This window comes from Galeopterus variegatus, unplaced genomic scaffold (genome assembly GCF_000696425.1).
Source record: "Galeopterus variegatus unplaced genomic scaffold, G_variegatus-3.0.2 Scaffold1111, whole genome shotgun sequence".
Lineage (NCBI taxonomy): Eukaryota > Metazoa > Chordata > Mammalia > Dermoptera > Cynocephalidae > Galeopterus > Galeopterus variegatus.
Genome location: NW_007727222.1, coordinates 393450 through 417300, shown reverse-complemented (window position 1 = coordinate 417300; position 23851 = coordinate 393450). Strand labels below are relative to the sequence as shown.

The 23851-nt window shown below is 52.1% G+C and overlaps 3 protein-coding genes across 4 annotated transcripts in view; 2 read left to right on the top strand and 1 right to left on the bottom strand.

Moving 5' to 3' along the window:
* Positions 1–10848, top strand: part of RARG (retinoic acid receptor, gamma) — a 22506-nt gene extending 11658 nt beyond the window's left edge. For both annotated transcript variants that reach the window (XM_008574844.1, XM_008574845.1), the window contains exons 4-10: positions 5823–5971; positions 6206–6347; positions 7023–7183; positions 7361–7537; positions 7904–8108; positions 8571–8729; positions 9557–10848. In XM_008574844.1, coding sequence (XP_008573066.1) covers positions 5823–5971; positions 6206–6347; positions 7023–7183; positions 7361–7537; positions 7904–8108; positions 8571–8729; positions 9557–9756 — 1193 coding nt within the window. In that variant the 3' untranslated portion in view covers positions 9757–10848. The remainder of the gene's footprint in view (positions 1–5822; positions 5972–6205; positions 6348–7022; positions 7184–7360; positions 7538–7903; positions 8109–8570; positions 8730–9556) is intronic.
* Positions 10849–13059: 2211 nt separating this feature from the next.
* ITGB7 (integrin, beta 7) overlaps positions 13060–23851 on the top strand; it is a 15023-nt gene continuing 4231 nt past the window's right edge. The window contains exons 1-9 of the mRNA XM_008574833.1: positions 13060–13165; positions 18306–18423; positions 18740–18943; positions 20903–21104; positions 21192–21362; positions 22081–22322; positions 22698–22856; positions 23186–23281; positions 23440–23529. Coding sequence (XP_008573055.1) covers positions 18743–18943; positions 20903–21104; positions 21192–21362; positions 22081–22322; positions 22698–22856; positions 23186–23281; positions 23440–23529 — 1161 coding nt within the window. The 5' untranslated portion in view covers positions 13060–13165; positions 18306–18423; positions 18740–18742. The remainder of the gene's footprint in view (positions 13166–18305; positions 18424–18739; positions 18944–20902; positions 21105–21191; positions 21363–22080; positions 22323–22697; positions 22857–23185; positions 23282–23439; positions 23530–23851) is intronic.
* ZNF740 (zinc finger protein 740) overlaps positions 15072–23851 on the bottom strand; it is a 24599-nt gene continuing 15819 nt past the window's right edge. Inside the window, exon 6 of the mRNA XM_008574838.1 lies at positions 15072–15150. Coding sequence (XP_008573060.1) covers positions 15085–15150 — 66 coding nt within the window. The 3' untranslated portion in view covers positions 15072–15084. The remainder of the gene's footprint in view (positions 15151–23851) is intronic.

The window sequence follows — 23851 nt, the reverse complement described above, 5'->3', positions numbered from 1 at the left end:
GGCCACCCGCCCCGAGGGGGGTTCCCGGAGAGTTCACGGCGGGAACGCGCTCCGGCCCTAGGACCGGGGGTGGGGAAAACGGGAAGGAAGGAGGAGGCAGCGCGCGCCGAGCCGCAGGAATGTACTCTTCTGTTCGGCCCTGAAGCGCGCGCGCGGAGGGAGAGGGAGGAGCCAGGCCTGGGAATGAGAGGGGTGGAGGTAGTGTAGGTCTCCGGGCTCTGGAGAGCTGCCGCCCTTAGGGGACCTCCAAGTCCCCCTCTCCTCAGTCATCCTTAACATCCCTGCATTGACGGGTGAAAATGGGAGGTTTCGGGGGAGGGAGAAAACTCTATGACAGGAAATGCATGTACTTGGTTCCTCCACTCCTCCCCCCAACCCTGACCTGGGCACGCGCCTAAGTGCAAATGCGTGCAAAGCCTCCGGGCTGTGGCGAGAGAATACTCGCAAGCATTCTCCCGAGCCAGGTGTATTTGCACAAAGGTGCATGCACCTATGATTTTATGTGCGTGCAGACATGTATGTACACTGTTGCACATTTGCAAATACTTGGTGCCTGTTAAGATAAATGCATGCACGCATGTGTGTCTAAGCAAGCGCGCGCGCCGCGGAGAGAGTATGTGTATGTGTGTGCGCTCCACTCCCAGCTCTGCTCATCTTGGTGCCCGGCCCCCTTCGCTCTCCAAGCCCCACCCCCTGCCCCTCCGGGATTCGCTTTTACAAAAGGTCTCCCCAGTGCTAGCTACCGAGGCGCCCAGAGTGAGCCGGACCGAGGCTGAAGCTGCATCCCTGGCTTCGAGCCCCGCCCAGTCGTTTTCCCCTGCTGGGGATCCCCCTCTTCCCCGCCTACCCCTTACCCCCCATGCAGCCCAGCGCCCTATGCTAGCCCTCCCCCTCCCCCCCTGCAGGAGCTGGGCGCCGCCGGGGGAGGAGGGGGAATTGGCTGTGGGTCCTTGGTGTTCTTAGCACCCAGCTTCCCTCCAAGCCGGGTCGCGATGTACGACTGCATGGAAACGTTTGTCCCGGGTCCGCGACGGCTATACGGGGCGGCCGGGCCTGGGGCCGGCTTGCTGCGCAGAGCCACCGGCAGCTCCTGTTTCGCTGGACTTGAGTCTTTCGCCTGGCCGCAACCCGCCAGTCTGCAATGTAGGTATCCGAGCCCGGGGGTGGGGTGGGGTGGGGGGTGCAGGAGAGGCTGGGGCTTACTCTTTCTGTGCGTAAAGGGTGGAAATAGGGTGCAAGCGGAGGTTCTGGCCTTTTCTATGTGAGGTACTGGCCCTTTAAACGTGGGGCCTCAGCGTCTCCTTTGCGTGTGTGCAGTAGTGTTTGGAGTGTGTGGTTTTTATGGTGGGTGTTTTAGCTAGGACCTTTGGTTGATGCCACTCCAGAGTTCCTGGGGAGAGAGAGACCGAGGTGTGTTGATAGCTTGTGCCCTCAGGTGTCTGGCCCCGGAGGGATATGGCACCCAGGATCATGGGTGGTGTTTGTAAAGTCCATGTGGGAAGTTGGGAGTGTAAAAAAATAATTATTTGCAGAGCGTGCGAGCCCCTGGAGTGTGCAGCATCTTGTCTAGGTGTGTGGGTGTGGGAGTAGGGTTTTTTTCTACACGCTGTCGCCCCCCGACAGCATTGGCAAGTCCACATGGCCTGTATGGGGATGTTTGTGGCAGAGGCCGGGCGGGCGTGTGCCCCTGCGTGGCTGCGGGGGCGGTTTTGGAAAGTGCTACGTTCGAAAGTGCATCCTGTGTTCTCCGTGCCGGGTGGAAGGGTTTGTGCACACAAGAAGGAGAAGGCTCGTCTCTGGCGTCTCCCCCCCTCCCCCCCGCCCAATTTAAAAAAGAAATGTTTGGAAACGTGAACATGGTTGTATGCAGAGATGACTTTTTCCTAGGGCTCTAACACACAAAGTGAAAAGTTTAAAGCAGTCTCTGTGTGTGTGTGTGTGTGTCGGGGGGTGGCCTGCAGGTGACAGCGGCAGAGGGCGTACGACTGAGCAGGGGTCCCCAGATATCCATCTTCCCCTTCTGTGAAATGGGAGATGCCAGGCCTGGGGCCCTGGAACCCCTTTCCAAAGCGGTAATAAAAAGCTAGGGACTGAGAGGCAGTAAAAATGAAGTCCAGATGAGAAGCGGCTTTGAAGCTTGGGCCGCAGTGCCTGGCGGGGGTGGGGTGTGGGGAGTGTCCGGGAGGGGAGCCTGGAGCACCCCCAAATTTCCCCGCGGCTGGGACTGCGCTCGCAGCGCGGTGCGGCCGGGCACCAGGGGCTTGGGGGTACGTTCGGAAGGGGCGGGCAGCGAGTGGAGCGGCGGGCGCTGGGGGAGTGCGCACGCTGGGTCACCGAGCTGCCGCCAACGCGCCTCGCTCCTTGGCACTCGGCAGCGCTGTTTACAAGTTCGGATCTTTTTTCCCCCCTTTTGGTTCTAGAGCAGAGCTGCTCAGATTTAACAACTGGGAGACTGTAAGAGGGAGGTGGCAAACAGGAGGGTGGGGTGGTGCAAGAATTAAAAGCGTGCCATTTAAAGGGCGGAGAAAGCATGGAACTTTTTTTTTTTTTCTTTAAAGATGACCGGTAAGGGGATCTTAACCCTTGACTTGGTGTTGTCAGCACCACGCTCACCCAGTGAGCGAACCGGCCATCCCTATATGGGATCCGAACCCGTGGCCTTGGTGGCTACCGAGTGAGCCACGGGCCGGCCCTCAAAAGCATGGAACTATTGCTTTGCACCACATCCCCGTGAATTCTTAACCTTCCTCTCATTGCCCAATAGGATGGGGAATTGGATAAGTTGGGAGGGGGTGTGCTGAGGCGGAGAGAATCTTACAGGGATTTGGGGGGCTGAGCACAGACCCTGTCCTTTTTCAGGCCCAGTGAAGCCCCTTGGACTTTACTAGTAGTATGTTCGTGCATTTCAATTTGGACCAGTAATTTTGGACTCTAGAGTATGGTGGGCACACAAAGCTAGCTTCAGGACTTCCCCCACACAATTTCAGAAGGAAAGTCATTTAGAGCGGAGGGCAGGATGGTGTGTTTGTGCATGTTTGGAGGCTTTGGTGTCCCTGTGCTGCGTTGGCAGGCTGGGGTGTTTGTCTGGTGGTAGAGCTGTCCGCTTGTAAATGTGTTGTGTGTCGGTTTTGTGACTTGTACTCCCACCTCCACAGTGGGGCTGGAGTGAGTATGCCTTTATGCCCATCTGTGTCCATATGTTCCTCTGTGCCAGAATCTGGTTGGGGTTATAGGAGCCCGTTATTAATATGCCTGCTTTTGTGCCCTGTGTGTTGTTGACCTGTGAGAGTGTGTGGGTCTCCAAGGAGGTGTGTGTGAGATTGCGAGTCCAGGCTGCTCAGCTCTGGGCCTCGCAGCTGGGAGCGTTTACAGCCGGTTATAAAGAGTTTGTTTGAAGCTCCGCTCAGCCTGGCCAGGAATTTCCTCAATTTCAGCAATTTGGGCTTTAAAAGGAGAAAAACCCAGAGCCCACCCCCCTCCTCCCCAGCAGGGGCCTCTGCCTATCCCAGGAGCAGCATCCTGATGGTGGGGTCACAGCTCAGGGCTGAGGAGGGTATCAGATCCAAGTAGACCAAGTTAACTTTCTGGAGCCTCCCACCAGCAGATTGACCTCAGAACCACTGGGTTGCACTCTAGGGTTCAGGGGGCAGGGGTGTGCCAGAGGAGTGTCAAGAATGGGTGACCACTTAGATAGGAAAAACTGCTCCCCGGCCTAACTCCCTGTGGCCCCCCAGTCTTATAATTGGCTGGCACTGCCCAATGCCAGTCTGACCGCACCCAGGCCCTTGCGCAAGAGAGGAAATGAGGCAGCGCTCTGCGGGCAGGGAGGGCGTCAGTCAGCACCGAGTGAGTACCACCCCACACACAGGGCTGTGGGCACAACACCTGCCCTTGAAGATCACTGTGGAGCCAGAAGAGGTCCTGAAAGGCATTCCAGACCTCCCCACATCTCTCAGCACAAGCCCCTCCTGGAGTCCTCCGTCTCGAGTCTTGAATAGACTCCTGGCACCCTTCTTTTCTCCTCTCCTCTCTCTCCCTTTTCATTGTGGAATCTCAATGCAACAGGATTCTTATGCAAATTGAGTGTGTGTGTGTTGGGGGCTGGGGAGGGCTTCCCTCCTGTGGGGTGGGTGGAGCTAGCCTGGAACCCTGGCATCCTGGGCATTCCTTCTGCCCTTCTGGCTGCATTTGGGCGGACTTCTGACCTGGTGGGCTGCAGAGGGTTAGAAGGAAGGTGTTCATGAGGTGGGTGTGTGGGACACTCCTTAGGAAGGGTCTTAGGGATTTCTTGCATTAACTTGGGCCCTCCAGATTTGGGCAACAGGGCCTACAGGTTGAACAATTTACAGATTTTCCTAGCCTCTGAAGATCAAACACACATACACAAATTCACACACGATTTACCCAGCAGCCTCCTAAACAGAGGATGTCCTCTCCATACTCTTTGAGGCTGAAGCCCCTTTTGAGCTGCACTTGAGTATTTTTCTTTTTTTTTTTTTATTTGGGGGCTGGCCAGTATGGGGATCCGAACCCTTGACCTTAGTGATTTTTTTTTTTGTCCTTTTTTGTGACCGGCCGCACCGCGCTCAGCCAGTGAGTGCATCACGCCGGCCAACCCCATATAGGATCCGAACCCGCGGCGGGAGCGCTGCTGCGCTCCCAGCGCCGCACTCTCTCGAGTGCGCCACGGGCTCGGCCCAACCTTAGTGTTTTAATACTGTGTTCTAACCAACTGAGCTAACCAAACAGCCCCAGTTTATTTTTTTATTTTATTTTTTCCCAGTTTATTTTTGGAAGGAGTTTAGGAGTGAAGACATAGGCTCAGAGAGGGTCCGAAGATAGGTCCCCTCCCCCGTTAGCCTTGTTTACCCACTGTCACCAGACTTTTCTGGTTTGCTATACCCCCAATGGCTTCTAGATCTGAGAATCTGACCAAATACCTCAGTCTCCCCTTTCCCAAATTCTCTGACTCACGGCCACTTAGATCTAGTCAGAGGACTGAGAGCCTTGGCTCCTCCATCAGCTGGCAGTGTGATACTGAGGTCTGGTCACTTGCCTGCTCTTGGCCTCAGTTTCTTTAGGTGTGAAATAAGGCTGTTGCATATCCTGTAATTTACTGTCATGATACCTGTGCCCCATTTGCTCCATTGTCTCAGTGGTTTGGGGGGAAAAGGACTTTGGTGGTTATTTGGGGGGGTGGTATGAGAGGGAAAAGCTTGATGATTATCTACTCAATACTACTTGAGAGAAAACAAAGTTCTGTTCTACCTACTAAGCATCCCAGCAGGTCATTCAGCCATGTGTTAGCTACAGGTGGCCTAAAATTGCCTACCCACTCCAGATCTATTGCCTTACCAGGAGGAGGAGGAAGGTGGGAGGTGACTCCCTGTGACAAGGACCTACGAAAGTGACAGGGAGTGACTAGAAAGTTCAGACCTGCAGAGCTGCAACCATTCCACACACCGCTTCATAGTTGGAGAAACTGAGACCCAGAGAATGGCCCAGGATGTCCTTGGTCTGGAATTTAGAGAATTGAACAGTGTCACATAGGGCTAGGGCTGGCATTACTTTTGTGGAGGAGTTAGCCAGTCTGTGGGGGTCAGCTAGAATCACAGCAAGCTGCAGTAATAATTGCTGTTTTGGGCGTTTCTGGGAGTGTTTACTGTGGGGCTGTACATGGTTGTAGGGACTAGTGCACTGTGGTAGTGATGGCTGTCACCACTAGGCTGGAGGAAGAAGTGGGCATGGGGTGTCTATAGTGAGGAGGCCTGGAGGTCTTTGGGGTCCTTCTCCCCAACCCTCATATCACTGCTTTCCCCTAGCGGTGGAGACGCAAAGCACTAGCTCAGAGGAGATGGTGCCCAGCTCGCCCTCGCCCCCTCCGCCTCCTCGGGTCTACAAGCCGTGCTTTGTGTGCAATGACAAGTCCTCTGGCTACCACTATGGGGTCAGCTCTTGTGAAGGCTGCAAGGTGTGTATGTGGTGGGGGTGGGCAGACTGGGGACCTAGAGTTACCTGGGTAAGATCAGAGACCAGGAACACAGATGCTGTATGTGAGTGGGCATGTATGGGGTGGGAGGGGGCTGCTTTGCACATAGGTGGTTAATAGATCAGGTTAGGCCTGGGGTAACCTGCAAGGCCTGTGAGAGACTGGTACTGCCAGCATCCTGCTTCAGTGACATCCCCCACTTCACTCCAACTTCAGGGCTTCTTCCGCCGCAGCATCCAGAAGAACATGGTGTACACATGTCACCGTGACAAAAACTGTATCATCAACAAGGTAACCAGGAATCGCTGCCAGTACTGCCGGCTACAGAAGTGCTTTGAAGTGGGCATGTCCAAGGAAGGTAGGCTCATATCTCTGGCCTGGGCAGGAGCACTCCTGTCCTACCCTATAGTTGCTACCCTTTTCCTTCTAGGCACCCCACTTCCCTGACCTCAGAGACCTAGCCTGCCCTGGGGTGCTGCCTCCTCCCAGGCCAGTCCTATTTGATTAGCTCCATTCCACAGCCTTTCCCATTCTCCCCTCTAGGAGCTTAACCTTTCCACTGAATGAATGAATGGGGATTAGGGTCTCACATTCTCCCTGTTTCATGGGGAAGTGGAGGGGTGGGCTTGCCAGTCCCCTCCCCTTCCCTGCTCCCAGGACTAAGCCTGAGATGAATCTGGGGTGGCCCCTCCTCTTCATCCCCCCCATTGTGCTGCCAAGGCTATAAGTGGATATCCTGCTGCCTGCATATCCTGCCCCCCCACCCCCCCAGCTCCTGCAGGGTGACAGGAAGGGCAGGATGGCGCTGAATGGCCTGGGGAGGGAGCAGGGGCTGTAGGCCCTGGGTGGGGCTGGGGAGAGCCAGCCTGGAAATAGGGGCTAATGTAGGAGATAGGGAAACTGAGGCACTAATCAGGGTGCCAGGGAATAGATATTCATAATAAGGACCGAGCACCTTAAATTAGGGTGACAGAGGACATCCAAAGGGAGGCTCTGAGGGTCATGACCCTCTCCTTACGCCTCTACCCCCAAGCTGTGCGGAATGACCGAAACAAGAAGAAGAAAGAGGTGAAAGAAGAAGGATCATCTGACAGCTATGAATTGAGCCCCCAGTTAGAAGAGCTCATTACCAAGGTCAGCAAAGCCCATCAGGAGACCTTCCCCTCGCTCTGTCAGCTGGGCAAATATACCACGGTGAGGAATGGGCAGGGGACTATTCACTTTGGCGGAATGGGTGAGGGTTATGTTGGAGGCTGTGGTCTGGTGCTGAGGACAAGGAGGTCATCAGAATGCTTGGGGTACTGGCAGAGAGAAGACAGCACAGGCGCAGGCCTTAGCTTGCATTCTAATCCCCCCTCCTCCTTCTTGCAGAACTCCAGTGCAGACCACCGGGTACAGCTGGATCTGGGGCTGTGGGACAAGTTCAGTGAGCTGGCCACCAAGTGCATCATCAAGATTGTGGAGTTTGCCAAGCGCTTGCCTGGCTTTACAGGGCTCAGCATTGCTGACCAGATCACTCTGCTCAAGGCTGCCTGCCTGGATATCCTGGTAAGTTAGGCCCTGAGGGTCCTGCCACAGCCCGACCCTTAGCAGTTCTTTGGTCCATATAAAGATTTGCTTTTCCTGACCCCTGCCAGCCATCTGGGACTCCCCAGATCTCTACCCAAGCTCTTTTTGTCTTAGCCCTTGCCTCTATGACCTGATCCTAGACTTCTGGATGCCCTGCCTCCTCCTGACTTCTCAGGACCTCCCCTTCCCAAGCCTCACCTCTCTGCCTTCCTCCCCATGCCTGCTTCAGGTTGCACTCATTTGGGACCTAACCTCCTCACTTTCCACTCATTCCTTCTTTCCCCTACCCCCATACGAACCCCTCTCCAGAGACTGCTCTAACCCTTCTACTACCTCCACCTCCAGATGCTGCGGATCTGTACAAGGTACACCCCAGAGCAGGACACCATGACCTTCTCCGACGGGTTGACCCTGAACCGGACCCAGATGCACAATGCTGGCTTTGGGCCCCTCACAGACCTAGTCTTTGCCTTTGCCGGGCAGCTCCTGCCACTGGAGATGGATGACACTGAGACAGGGCTGCTCAGCGCCATCTGCCTCATCTGTGGAGGTGCGGGGGCGCCCCCTGGCGTCTGCTCAGGCTCCTTTCCCACTATACTTCATACCTGATCTCTGACCAGGTGGGAGACCTTGGTGGGTCTCTTCCCCAGGGATAGTTGCATCTGGGCCCATCCACAGACTTCTCAGATCCTGCACAGGCTTCCCAGCAGCCTAGAATATGGGACAAAAAGAGGGGCAGAGCCAGGGTGAGCTGAGGAGACCCTAGATACTGGTGCTGAGATAGGGACTTGGCAGGAATGATTTACCAGAGAAAGTCCCTTGCTTTAAGGTACAGGGCTTAGAGCAGGGGAGATAGACTGTTGGGGATCAGGGACAAAAGGGAAGGTGCTGTTGGGACAAAGTTTGGGGTCTGGAGGCCCACAGGGGAGGGTTAGTTGGGGATCAGCCACCCGTCATGGTGTCCTCCTTGTTTCTTCCTTCCCATCTCACTCCACTGTGCTTGTCCCCATAGATCGCATGGACTTGGAGGAACCTGAAAAAGTGGAAAAGCTGCAGGAGCCACTGCTGGAAGCCCTGAGGCTCTATGCCCGGCGCCGGCGACCCAGCCAGCCTTACATGTTCCCAAGGATGCTTATGAAAATCACCGACCTCCGGGGCATCAGTACCAAGGGTTAGTCATGAGTGAGCTTCCCTGCTCTGACTTCCCAGAGCTGCTGGTCTCCCAGGTTGGATAGGTGGATAGGCAGGGACAAGAACAGAAGGATTGAGAACCGGGTGACCTACATTGGGATCCTAGCTCTGCCACATACTAGTTAGAAGTCTTTTGGCAAATTCCTTTACTTTTTGTACTTCTTTTTCCCATTTGCAAATTGGGCTATATTTACACCGACCTCATAAGGCTATTGTAAGGACTAAATGAGTTAATATAATGTGCTTAGAACTATGCTGAATTAAAAATTCGGTTCCGTAGTTGCAGTAGCTGTATTTCAAGTGCTCAGTAGCCACATGTGGCTAGTGACTACTATATTGGACAGAGCAGATATTTCCAACATCGCCAAAAATTCTATCGGGTGGTGCTGATTTAGAAGGATACCTGAAATATAGTGTTTGATAAATATTATCTACTGTTATAGATGTTAAGAACAGACCTAGGAACAACTGGCAAGCTCTGGACATTAGAGGGTGGGGTGCCTGGGGAGTGGAGCTGAAGTTGTACATGGTGGTGGTGTGATCTTTGAGAAGACAGCCTGAAAGAATGGGAGGAATGGGCAGCAGGCCTGGCAGAGAAGACCAGGTAGAGGTTCCAAACAGGTGCAGCATCTAGGAACCCTGGAGTGGAGAGAGGGTGAGCTGAGGACAGAGGGGTGGCAGGCCTATGCTGGGAGCTCCCACAGAGGAGGTAAAGGGGAGTCAGAGGGCAGTCCAGAAAGGTTAGGGAGGAGGCCTCAAGGGTCCTGTGCCCTTGCCCTCCTGAGCCTCTTTGCCTCTCCATTGTAGGAGCAGAAAGGGCCATTACCCTGAAGATGGAGATTCCAGGCCCGATGCCTCCCCTGATCCGAGAGATGCTGGAGAACCCCGAAATGTTTGAGGACGACTCCTCGCAGCCTGGTTCCCACCCCAAGGCCTCTAGCGAGGATGAGGTTCCCAGGGGCCAGGGCAAAGGGGACCAAAGTCCCCAGCCTGACCAGGGCCCCTGACCTTTCCCTCTGTGGGGGTTGGGGCTCCAGGCAGCAGACCGACCATCTCCCAGACACCATCAGTGACTGGGGGAGGACCTTCTCTGCCCTCTTCCCACCCCTTCCATTGAGCTCCTTGTTTTGCCAAAGTTTCCAGGGGTGCCTTTGTGTTCATCCCCTTTCCGCTCTAACCAGCTCCCTCTTCAGTCCTGGGGGCCTGCCCTGCTCCCACTGGGAAGAGGGCAGAGGGGTGAGCCTGGGTTTGGACTCTAAAATCTTAGCACTGCCCCTCAGATACAAGGGTCCTAGACTCCCCAGGGCAGGAGAAAGACCCTGCCATTCTACAGCCCCTTCCTCTGCCAGGTGCTTAGGCCTTTGGGAGCAAACAGGAACACTATAGAGACCAAAAGGGGGGTAGAAGGGGAGGGCTGAGCCCACCCCCTTGCCCCTACCCTTGGTGCCTCATGCTGGGTGATGCACCTGTCAGGTGCATGCTACCCTCTGTGCCCTATCCTCATGCCAGGTCAGATTGGGGGCAGGCTGGGCCCTGCATTTCTGGGGTGGGGCTGGAGGGTGAAAAGGACAGATGCAGGTCCATTCTGAACCTCTTTGTTTGGGCAGTTTACTCTGCCCTCCGTTACAAGCCCCTTCCCCAGCCCTGTCATGTGCCTTGGGCTCCCCCTGCCTCGCCCATCTCAGCCATTGGGGCAGGGACCCTCCTACACTACAGAGGGGCCAGGGGATCCCTCTCCCCCAGTGCCTTCCATCCTTGACCCCTAGAGCAGCTTGGCCCAGGGAGGGGGGATGCTGCTTAGCTGATCCCACCCTGACCCAGAGGAAGCCTCTATTTATTTATTAGCTTTTGTTTACACCCTGGAATTGACCTTTCCTCCAGGGGTCTTGGGAGGGGGAGCCCAGGGCCCCTGTGATCCCTCCCTTCCTCCAATCCCCAGTTTGTATTTAGCTGCCAAATAAGACTCCCAGTGGCTCCCCCTTTTCTCCGGGGGGTCAGGGTGCTCTTCCCTCCCCTCTGTTTACATTTCCCCTCCACCCCGCTGTATCGCATATTGCTGAGTTTTCTATTTTTGCAAAATAAAGTGATGGAAACTCATGGGATGTGGCTCCCTCTGGGAGGTGGGAGGGGAAACGACCAGCTGGAGAGGGAGCTAAGTGAGGTGGGTGAGCTCCTAATCTACTGGACTTGGTAGGTTTCTTAGGGGAACAATAGGATGAACCGTGCCTAGGATGGGGGTGGGGGCTGGGTGGGAAGGCCTACTGGGGTCCACTCTGATTGCCTAGACCTCCCCCAGGCACCAGGTGGGGGTTCTTATGTTGGATCCTGTGGACCTCTGGAAAGACATGAATGGGCTGGTCCCCACCACCAGTTAGCTAATTGGCATGCAGAGCAAGCAGGACTTCTTCCCATATCTGCCCTTCTCAGGGGAGGAGGTCTGTGGAAGTTTCATTTGGCTCTCATGGGAGTCCCTGGCCCTAGAAGTGAAGAACCACAGCTACATCTAAGCTACAGTGTTTCTGCCCTGTGACCCCACTATCACATATGATCCTGATCCCACTCCTCACCTTGTGACCTCTCACCGCCTGACTCCACTGTTACCTTCTTTCCTAATATCTCTCCTGGCCGTACATGCCTTACCTCTGCAACGCCCCTTTGCAACGCCTCTACCACTGTGCCCCTGTACTCTGTCTCCCCTTGCCTTCTGTGATGCCCTCCTCCTTCCCTGGGACAGTGCCTTGCCTACCTTGTCCCCAGCTTTCTTCACCGGTGACCTATGCATATGAGAAAGAAGTTGAGGATGTGGGAGTGGAGGAGGAAAGAAGAGTGGGGGGAAAGCAGAAGAAGAAAGTGAAAGAAGCTCTAGAGGAAACCACAGGGCCTGTGAGGGAGGAGGGGTAATTGCCATGGTAACCCCTGGTTGTGGGGGAAGGGTAGAAGGTCCCATCTGTCCCATAGCCCAAGCCCACCCAGGGAAAGAGCCCCTCAGTTGCCTCCTTACAGTAGCTACACTTACAATCTACAGTTACAATCCATCTGACATTTATTGAGCACCTACTATGAGATGGCACTTGCCTAGGTGCTGTGGTTACAGCAGAATACTTGGTACAGCCAGTCCCTGCCCTCAAGGAGTGCCCCTTCTGGTAGGGGAGACAGACCCGCAAACATAGACCTCATTTTTAGTTCCCTCTCAAAGCTCCCAGTGGTCAAGTGTGGGCTGGGGCAAATCCCATTAATATTTCTCACACCCCATTCTCCTTACTGGTTTCATCCTTGCCTCTGCTCCAGCTGATGTTCTCTGCTTCCCCTAGCTCACCTCCTTTACCCCTTTCCCAGGCTTCGCTACTGTCTTGGCTTCTGGCCCCCAAACGCATTCTTTGAGCTTGGCCCTGTGCCTCTCTTTCCATGTTTCCAGCTGTCTGGACCTTGAATTTCTCAAAGGCTCTTCACTTCTCACCTGCATTACTTCTCATCCCTACTGATCCTCTTATCAAGCCCTTAGTATGTGCCAAGCATGCCTGTAAGCAGTTAATATAAATTATCTCAAGGGCCGGCCCGTGGCTCACTCGGGAGAGTGCAGTGCTGATAACTTCAAGACCACGGGTTCAGATCCTATATAGGGATGGCCGGTTCGCTCACTGGCTGAGCATGGTGCTGACAACACCAAGTCAACGGTTGAGATCCCCTTACCGATCATCTTTTAAAATAAACAAATAAATAAGTAAATAATCTCATTTCATTCCTGGGACAATCCTACGAGGCTCACTTGACAGATGAGAAAACAGTCCCGGGAAGGGCTAAGTAACTCAGTTACAGTCCTTACTACTAGTAAATGGTAGAGCCAGGATTTGAACTCTGGTAGCTTGGCTCCAGAGCACATATAGTTAAGCATACTATGAAGCAGTGGGCACTGGGTTTTCAAAATGAGCAATAGTCTCTAATTTTGCCCTCTCTATAGTACTTACTGCCTCCATGTTCCATCCTATCATGTTCCTTCCTATGTAAGGAAGGGGAGAGGTGATCAGTTTTGCTGGCAGGCAGACCTGGATTGAAACTTACTGGATTTGGACTTAATAGCTGTGTGACCTTGGGCAAAATCCTTTACTTGTTGCCTCTAAGACTCAATCTCTACATCTGTAAAATTGTGGGGGGAGATGAGGGGTGGATACTAACACCTATCTGATGAGGTTGTTGTGAGGATTAATTGTAACATGTCCAGCAAGTGACAGGTGCTCAATAAATGAGTTTTCTTCTTCCAAATCCCTGTATCATACACTCTTTTAACCTAGATCGTCACCCCCACCATCCCCAAGTCTCCCCCACCCCAGGGTGTGTCACTTCCTCCTCTGCAGCCTCCCAGATCAGTGCACAAAGGCTGCTGCTGCCGCCAGAGGAAGAGCTGCTCTGCATGCACCTGTGAGTACCAGGGCAATAGCCCTCCTGCCTCCTCTCCTTACAGTCCACCTGCTCCCAACCTTCTGAAAAGAAGGCTCTAACTTGGATACCCAGGGTCCTGTCTGCACTTGAGAAAGCCTCTGAACTCTTTTCTGCATCGTTCCTGAGATCCCCTCTTCCTGTTCCTTCCCCCAGTTTCACCGCCCCCCCAATCTTTCTTGGGTGCGAGTTTCCCAAGAGTGGGGCTGGAGGGAGGGAAAGGAGGTGAAGATGTATGAGTGCTATCATATGAGTGCCTGCCATGTGCCAAGGGTTATCCCAAGGTAGAATCCTCCCAACATCACTGCCCCCGCCACCACACACACCCATCTGCCATCCCTGCTGCCTAATGCTTTGTCCTCAGCTCTGACTTCTTCCCAATCGACACTTTGGACACAGCTCCACACTCCTGGAAGACTGTGGCTCAGCACGTCAGTTCTGTTCCCACCTTGTGATTCTGAGTGGGCAGCAGAGGGTCCTTCTTGACCTGGGAGGTCTGGATGGGTTGGGAAGAGGCTCTGTTTCTCAGCTGCTGACGGGTGCAATAGTGTGTATAAAGGAGTTAGAATTGAGTCCAGGAAAATGGGACAACCATTTGATCCCAGGGAGAAAAGGGAAGACTGAAGACCTCCAAGGAAAGAGAAATTGGGTTAGGTAGAGCCCATTGGGGCTAGTTGGGAAGCCACAACTTTTGATGGTGATGGTGCCTGGGTTGGAGAGGAGGAAAGCGTCAAGTAGGCCAAGAGGCCTGACCTTTCTCAATCCCTACTCTGCCTCTAGTTCACTGTGGGCTGAAGTAGAAGATTCTGCCATTCTGTGTTTAGGATTAGAGGGAAAAAGGAAGTAAAACAAAGAACTGTGAAGTGAAGACAAAAGCAGTAAAGGGATGTAATCAAATTTTTGAATAGGAAGAAGGGCCAGACAGAGAGACCAAGACAGAGAAACAGACATACAGAGAAGTAGGTGACAGGGCATGTGTCCCCAAGGATGGAAGAGGGGGAAGATTTGGGAGAAGGGGTGGAGAGGGCTGTCCAGGGAGTCCCAGGGCCCCCTTTAGGGGAGATGACTAGGTTTGCCCTATCCTGGGGAACCAGTGTGGCGGTGGGGGCCCCATCTGTGAGAGATGAGTCAAAACTGAGCTTTGTGCTGCAGCGTCTCCAGCTTGCCTGACCACAGGCATGCAGAGCAAGCAGGACTGAGGTTACACTGAGCCTGGGCTCTGGTCAGGCCTCTCACCAAGGGGTGGAGACTCTGTTATATACTGCGCCTGAGGTCACAGGTGGTGGGAGCAGGGCAGGGCTGTTCAATGACAATACCCCACCCCTTCCTCACACCTTGTGTAGAACATCTGGACTTGAGTCTGGGCCCAGGCTGAGGAGAATGCAGATGCTTCATGACAAGGAGTTAGTTGGTCTTTCTCATATACTGCTGATGGGATTGTGAACTGGTACAATCCCTAAGGAACTTATTTTGGTGATATTCACCAATATTATGAATGATACCCATCCACTGACATGCACATTCTCTTCCAGGGATTTATCCGACAGATGCACTTGTATACGTGTGAAATGATAATTTATTTTTTGGTGGCTGGCTGGTACAGATAAATACATGAAATTTCATTGCAGCATTATTTGTAATACTGAACAATTAGAAATGATTTGGGCTGGCCTGGTGGCGCACTGGAGAGTGCGCCGCTTGGGAGCGCGGCGGCGCTCCCGCCAAGGGTTCGGATCCCATGTGGAGACCGGTTCCCGCTCACTGGCTGAGTGCAGTGCGGGCGCAGCACTGAGGGTTGCGATCCCCTTGCTGGTCCCCGGTGCGGGCGCGACACCGAGGGTTGTGATCACGTTACCGGTCAGTAAAAAAAGACAAAAAAAAGGAAAAAAAAAAGAAATGATTTAAATGACCATTTTTAAGGGACTGATTATGATAATGATGTGTCCATGCGATGGAAATCTATATGGCTGTAAAAATGAACAAGGAAGCTTTTTATTTCCTTGGGTAGAAAGATCTCCAAAAGTTGTTAAAAGAAAAAAAATAAGGTATAAAGTTGTGTGTATTCTACCACTGTAGAATTCACACATAAAGCATAGATATTTGTATTAATTTGTAAATGCATGAAACGACCTCTAGAAAGATTATAAGAAACAAAGATAATAATAAACAATATTTATTGGGCTGGCTGGTTAGCTCAGTTGGTTAGAACATGATGCTGATAACACCTAGGGTCCAGGGTTTGATCCCTATACCGGCCAGCTGCCAAAAAAAAAAAAATAATAGAGAGAATATTTATTAAGGGTAGTTGTGAAACTGGGGTGTATGGGATGGAAAATTTCTCACTGTTATTTAACTTTTTGATTTTTCATGGTAAAATACACATAAAATTTAATCATTTTAACCATTTTTTTGGGTGGCTGGCCAGTACAGGGATCAAACTGTGGATCTTGGTCTTAACAGCACCACAAATTTTAACAATTTTTAAGTGCACAATTCAGTGGCAGTAAGTACATTCACAAGGTTGTGCAACCATCATCACTAATTCCAGAACTTTTTCATCACCCAAAAAGTAACTGCCTGTTAAGTAATCACTCTCCATTCCCCATTCCCCCAAACCCTGGTAACCGCTAATCTACTTTCTGTCTCTATAGATTTTCCTAGTTTGGATATTTCATATAAATGGAATCACACTATATGAGATCTTTCATGACTGGTTTAGTTTCACTTAGCATAATGTTTTCAAGGCTCATCTATGCTGTAGCATGTACTAGTACTTCACTGCTTTTTATGGCTGAATGATATTCTGTTGTATGGATATACCACTTTTTGTTTATCCTTTCATCAGTTGATGGACATTTGGGTTGTTTCCACCCTTTAGCTATTATGAATAATGCTGCTATGAACATTGATGTATACAAGTTTTTGTTTGAACACCTGTTTTCAATTCTTTTGGATATATACCTAGGAATGGAATTGCCAGGTCAAAGGCTAATTCTATGTTTAACGTATTGAGGAACCAACTATTTTCCACAGTGGTTGTACCATATTTCATTCCCACCAGTAATGTATAAGGATCCCAATTTCTCTACATCCTCATTGACACTTGTTATTTTTCATTTTTTTAAATTATAATCATGCTAGTGGGTGTGAAGTGGTATGTTATTGTGGTTTTGATTTGCATTTCCCTGATGATTAATGATGATAAGCATCATTTTATGTGCTGATTGGCCATTAGTGTATCTTCTTTGAAGAAATGTCTATTTAAGTCCTTTGTTCATTTTTTAATTGGGTCGTTCAGTGAGCGGGAGCCGGTCCGTATGTGGGATCCGAACCCTCGGGCGGGAGTGCCACCGCGCTTCCCAAGCGGCACACTACCCAGTGCGCCACCGGGCCGGCCCTTTGTTGTTGAATTTTAAGAGTTCCTTATATATTACAGATACTCATCAGATATATGATTTGCAAATATTTTCTCCTATTTTGTGAGTTGTCTTTTCACTCTCTTGATAGAGACCTTTGATGCCCAAAAGTTTAAAACTTAGATGAAGCACAATTTATTTTTTCATTTTGTTGCTTGTGCTTTTGGTGTTATAGCTAACAATCCATTGCCAAGTTTAAGATCATGAACTTGGACTATATTTATATTTTCTTCCAAAGAGTTTATAATTTTAGCAGTTATATTTAGGTCTTTGATCCATTTTCAGTTCATTTTTGTATATGGTGTGAGATAGGGGTCCACCTTCATTTTTTTGCATGTGGATATCCAATCATCCTAGCATCATTTGTTGAAGACTATTCTTTTCCCATTGAATAATAGTTTGGTAGCCTTGTTGAAAATAAATTGGCCATAAATGGATAAGTTTATTTCTGGACTCTCAATTCTATTCCATTGATCTATATGTGCATCAATATGTCAGTACCACACTGTCTTGATTACTGTAGCTGTGCAGTCAGTTTTGTACTTGGGAAGTGTGAGTCCTCCAACTTTGTTCTTCTTTTTCAAGATTGTTTTGGCTATTTGGAGTCCCATGTAATACCATATGAATTTTAGGATCAGTTTTTCCATTTCTGCAAAAAAAGGCCATTGGGATTTAACTTTTTTTTTTTTTCCTTTTTGTCTTTTTTCGTGTCCGGCAATGGATCACAACCCTCAGTGTCGTGCCCGTACCGGACCGGGACCGGCAACGTGATCGCAACCCTCGGTGCTGCGTCCGCACCTCGCTCAGCCAGTGAGCGGGAACCGGTCTGTATGTGGGATCCGAACCCTCGGCGGGAGCGCCGCTGCGCTCCCAAGCAGCGCACTGTAGCAGTGTGCCACCGGGCCGGCCCTGGGATTTAACTTTTTGACTTTTGAAGTACGGCAATGGATTGCCTATTCAATTTTTTTATTTTTTTGTCTTTTTTGTGACCGGCCACACTGCGCTCAGCCAGTGAGTGCACCGGCCTTCCCCATATAGGATCCGAACCCGCGGCGGGAGCGCTGCTGTGCTCCCAGCGCCGCACTCTCCCGAGTATGCCACGGGGTCAGCCCTTGCCTATTCAATTTTTTAATTAATACGTTTTTTTTTTTTCCCTTTTTGTCTTTTTTTTTACCGACCGGTAACGGGATTGCAACCCTCGGTGTTGCGCCCGCACCGCACTCAGCCAGTGAGCGGGAACCGGTCTCCACATGGGATCCAAACCCTTGGCGGGAGCGCCGCCGCGCTCCCAATCGGCGCACTCTCCAGTGCGCCACCGGGCCGGCCCATTAATTAATATGTTTTTTAAATTCAGGAATTTGCCTGCTTCCTAGAGGTCATTTCAGGAATTACCCTGTCTCTGGGCTCTTTCACCAATCTAGATTCCCTTTGTGCAAAGCATAGGAAAGAGAAAATTTTTACCAATCTTGGCCTTCCTTCCTTATCCCAGACCTTTATAAAGTTCTTCTTGTGGTCTAATCTTCATTTTTCTTGCTATTGTGTCAACCTAGAACTACTCTTCCCTGACTCTTTCACACACTCCCTCATCTGCTCCAGCCTTCTTTCCTGTCATTCCCATTCACTGACCCTTTTCTCTTATTTAAAATCCAAGATTGTGAAACTTGCAAGGGCTGTCAGATTACTTATTTAGCTCCCTCACTTTACAGATGTGGAGACTAGGCCTAGAAAGTCTGACTTGCCACACAGCCAGTGAGTGACTGAGGCAGGACCAGAATTCAGTTGGTTTCCTGTTTGGTTCTACCTCTACTACGGCTTGGAATCTTGGTAAACAGACCTGAGCACAGACCTTGTTGCTTCCAGGCCCAGCCCCAGATCCTTTATTAGGCCATTTTGCCTACTCTGGCCATGTGAAGTGTACACACAGGAGGTCTTCTCCTAGGCCCCTACCCCAGCCTGGTACCTGCCCCTTTTCTCCATTTTGAACAAACTGCTGAATCCACAGGAGGAAGTGAAACTAAGAGGAGAGATAAAGAGGTGGAGTATAATTTTGAGAGTGATGATCACAATCTAAGTGTAGAGGACTGAAAGCTTGGGGGTCCTCCCTGAGGACCCATGTGTCCCCCTTTATATCCTGGTACAGGCTATGGCGGCTTTGTCAGTGGTCCTTGTTTTCCTGCTGGCCCTGAGCAGAAGTGAGAGTGAATTGGATGTCAAGGTCCCATCCCCAGGAGAGGCCACAGAATGGGGGGATTCTGACCTGTTCCTGCCAGGGTCCTGCCAACCAGCACCATCCTGCCAGAAGTGCATCCTCTCACATCCCAGCTGTGCATGGTGCAAGCAACTGGTAAAGATGGATCTGTGGCCTTTCAGCCATGTGAATTTGTATGTGCAGCCTGGATATATGTGTGTGATTGTGTGGGCACGTGATTTTCTGGGTACATTCCAGTCTCGTGTATGACTGAGTTCGTGCACATAGGACTCCTTTGTGTGATTGTGTGAGTTTGTGTGTACACACACTGTGCACATATGATTATGTTGGTATCTGTGTATTTATAGAGAGGACTGGTGACCATGAATGTGGAGGAAGTATGTGCTTGTGGGAATTTATGCTTATATATAGGTAGAGGGAACTATTTTGCATGTACACATGTGAGAAATTGAATTAGCCAGTTTGGGCTGCAATAACAAAATACCATAGACTAGATGGCTTGAGCAACAGGAATTTATTTCTCATAATTTGGAGGCTGGAAAACCCAAAATCAAAGTGCTAGGTGATTTGATTCTCTAGTGAGGGCTTCTATGTCCTTACATGGTGGAGAGAGAGAGAGAGAGGAAACAAGCTTTCTGATGTTTCTTCTTATAAAGGCACTAATTCCATCATGAAAGCCCCACCCTTATGACCTCATCTAAACCTAATTACCTTCCAAAGACCCCTATCACCAAACATCATCACGTTGAGGGTTAGGGCTTCAACATTTTGGGAGTTTTTTGGGGACAGAGTTCAGTCCATAGTACAAAGTATGTGAATGGACTTCTCAGTCTGTCTTTGGAGGTGAGGGGTATTATGTTTCTGGGTGTGTAGCAGCCTATGACTGGGCTGGTAGAAGGGAAGGGGTTGAAGGCCTGAGCTACCCAATGGTGAAGAAAGATGCTGGGAAGTCGGTGTTTCCCTGGCTGGTCAAACAAAGCTATTCTTTGTTTATGACTTAAAGAGATGGGGGCTCGGCCGGCCCTGTGGCGCAGTTGGGAGAGTGCAGCGCTGGGAGCGCAGTGGCGCTCCCACCACGGGTTTGGATCCTACATAGGGATGGCCGGTGCGCTCACTGGCTGAGCACGGTGCGGGCGACACCAAGCCAAGGGTTGCGATCCCCTTACCGGTCACAAAAAAAAAAAAAAAAAAAAAAAAAAAAAAAAAAAAAAAAAAAAAAAAAAAAGAGATGGTGCTCATGGAGTGGTAGAGGGGTGCCTGGGGGCGGGGAATGCATAGGGTGGGGGTGGACAGAGCCATCTATCTCACAAGGGGATGGAGAGTTAGATTAGAGATAAGAGATGAGGGCACACTCAGGGGGAGGGAGAGTTACAGATGCTGAGAGGGCCCAGGAGAAAGGCACACAGTGAATCTGGGAGGACAGGAAGGGTACACTCCAGTATGCTGGAGGCAGAGAGGCAGAGGAGCCAGGCTGGGGCTGGGGAGAAGGGGCTCTTGAGTCAAGTCTGTGTCTGCCTCCTCCAATCCCCAGACCAGAGGCTGGCACCTGGGTTATGTGAGAAGCAGTTCTAACCATTTCCTTCCCTTGAGGGTTCCCAGCCAGTCCCAGTGGTACCAGACACACTGAGGGGAAGATGTCCCCTCTTCTGTCCCTGTCCTTCTCCTTCCCAGGAACTGAGGGGGGTCTAAGCTTGAACCCCTTCCCATTTTGGCCTGAGCATGCAGGAGAGGTTGGGATAAGAGGCCGGGCTCCCCACTTTTTTGGTGGCAGCAAGGTCCCAGAGATCTCAACAGGAAGTCTGTGGCTCTAGGGAGTGGGCAAGGGTAGGTGGCTGGGGAAAGTGGGAGTCCAGAAAAGGGTAGGGGAGGAGAGACTGCTATAGGAAGTGGGGCTGTGACAGGAAGAAAGAACTGATAAGTTCATGGGTAGTTGTGGAAATAGGGGAGAGGAGGGAATCAGAGGGGCTCGAGGAGTTTACTGGAGGGGCCGGCGGTGGGTATTAGAAGTGGCTGGCTTTGCAGGGTGGCTTTGGGAGCTCGGCTGAGGGGCCCGTGCGAGACTGGGGTCCCGAAGCGCGTCCCCTTGCCGCTCAGAACTTCACCGCCTCTGGGGAGGCGGAGGAGCGGCGCTGCGCCCGGCGCGAGGAGCTGCTGGCTCGGGGCTGCCCGCGGGAGGAGCTGGAAGAGCCCCGCGGCCGGCAGGAGGTGCTGCAGGACGAGCCGCTCAGCCAGGGAGCCCGCGGCGAGGGGGCCACACAGCTGGCGCCGCAGCGGGTCCGGGTCACGCTGAGGCCCGGTGAGTTAGAGGCAGCGGGGCTGGGGCAGAGGTCTGGGCTGGGGTTCGATTGCGCTCCGCTGACCCGCACCCTCTCCCTCGCCCCAGGGGAGCCCCAGCAGTTCCGGGTCCGCTTTCTCCGTGCCGAGGGATACCCGGTGGACCTGTACTACCTTATGGACCTGAGCTACTCCATGAAGGATGACCTGGAAAGCGTGCGCCAGCTCGGGCACGCCCTGCTGGTCCGGCTGCAGGAGGTCACCCATTCTGTGCGCATTGGTGAGCGGAGCGCTGCCTCCCACCCTGTCAGCCCTGGCCTCTGCCTCTAACTTCCACCGCAGCCTTATGTCCCGCGCTCACAAGGGGCCTTACCTGCCCTCTCCCAGTTTTTAACAGGCCAGGCCATAGGTTCCTGACAGCTCTCCCCAAAGCCACCCATCTTCTAGGTCAGAGCTGGAGGGGACTTGAGACTGTCTAGGAGGAACCCTAATTTCACAGGAGGACTGAGGCCCTGAGTCTGAGTCTGAAGAGACTTTGTGCAGACAGCTGCCCTGGATCTACCAACCTGGAAACTAGTCTGATGTCACTGTCTCAGCCCAGTGTCTCTTGGACAAGGCCTAGATGTCACTGCCCCTGGCCCCACATTCTGGGCTCCTCTCTCCTCTGTTCGAGAGCCCCTCTTCGCCTCATATTGCTATCACATCCTACCCCCTGGCCTTCTTCCTCAGCTTTGAAGAGCCTCTGTCTGCCCCTGTGTTGTCTTCTTCTTAATCTCCTCCACCCCTCATTTCCCCGAGCTGGTGGTCTCACCCCTTTGCCTTTGTCAGGTACTGGGTCCCTGCCCTCTAGGAGCACCCTCTCCCATCATCTCCTTTATGACCATCCTCTCCATCCCCCACTTCTCATGGACTCCTCCCTTTTGGGTCCTCAGCAGTGACCCCTCCATCCTGCTGCTGCTGCGACTTCTGGCACAGCCTTCATGCCTCCCCTTTCCCAGGTTTTGGCTCCTTTGTGGACAAAACAGTGCTGCCCTTTGTGAGCACAGTGCCCTCCAAGCTACGCCACCCCTGCCCCAGCCGGCTGGAGCGCTGCCAGCCACCCTTCAGCTTCCACCATGTGCTGTCCCTAACGGGGGATGCTCAGGCCTTCGAGCGGGAGGTGGGGCGCCAGAGTGTGTCTGGCAACCTGGACTCTCCTGAAGGTGGCTTTGACGCCATTCTGCAGGCTGTACTCTGCCAGGTGAGGAAGTGGGGTGGGTATCTGAGCCTGAAGGACTGTTCGGGGCTAGGGATGCCCATTATGGTTGTGTAATGCACAGTTCTAGGGGCTACCATTCATACTGTAGTCATTGTAGTTTGCATATTTAACAATTATCTGGTAGAATGGAGTGACATATCTTGCGGAAGAGGCATGTTTTTCAATTCATAAGGTCTCCATTAGCAGCAGCCCTGTTTTCGGGGCTGGGGAGAGCAGGGAGGAGCAGGGAGAAGCAGGGAGCTGGAGGCAGGGGGATGGACAAACCTACAGAGGAAGGCTGGCCAAATCCTTAGCTCTTAGAGCTGGCTGGGTGGCTCAAGGGTCATGCCCAGGTACACAGCATACTCCTCACCCCAGGAGCAGATTGGCTGGAGAAATGTGTCCCGGCTGCTGGTGTTCACTTCAGATGACACATTCCACACAGCTGGGGATGGGAAGTTGGGCGGCATTTTCATGCCCAGTGATGGGCACTGCCACTTGGACAGCAATGGCCTCTACAGTCGCAGCCCAGATTTTGTGAGTCCCCACCCTCACTCCGCCTGTCCCCATCTGAACCACACCTTCTCTCCTTCCAGGACCCTCACCCCCCAGCCACACACTCCTCATTGGTGACCACCTTGTAGACACCTTGCCGTCTTCCCTGACAGTTCCTCTTCTCCATGTTCCCCCAGCTGCTCAGACAGGAAACCTGTGTCACCCCACTCCCTCCCTCCCTCCTACTTTTTGCCAAGCCTCCAGGGCTCCTCCAGCTGTGGAACTCCGGTTCCTGGATTCTCTGGGCTGAGGGCACCTTGCATGGGTGGGGGAGACCTGTGGTGCTCACCTTGTCCCCCTCCCTGCCCCAGGACTATCCCTCCGTGGGTCAGGTAGCCCAGGCCCTCTCTGCAGCAAACATCCAGCCCATCTTTGCTGTCACCAGTGCCACACTGCCTGTCTACCAGGTGAGAACTGTCTGAATGCCAGACCCCCCCTACCCCAGCCTTTCTTAATTTCCCCAAAGGACCATTCTCTGCCCCCCATATACCCTTCTTCCAGACCTCCAGGGGCCCATTTTCCTAGAGCTGTGACCCACCATTTCCCTCAACTTCTCATAACTCAGGAGCTGAGTAAGCTGATTCCTAAGTCCGCAGTGGGGGAGCTGAGTGAGGACTCCAGCAATGTGGTACAGCTCATCATGGATGCTTATAATGTGAGGGGCCAGGGTTGGGCGGAGAATGGTGAGGGTGGGCACTGGGGAAAGGTGGAAAGGGGCCCTTGGTGGGGTGGCAGAACTAAGAGAGAATGATCCTGTTTGGTCTAACACTCCACAGCTCCTATCTACAGTTTGCACATGGCTATCGTCAACTGTTCACTCACTCAATCTCACATTCATAAATCTGAAGTGTCTGATATGTGCAGAGCACAGAGCCCTGCTCTGGGCAAGGAAGGAGTTATATATATATATATACACACACACACACACACACACACACACATATATATATATATATATATATATATATATATATATA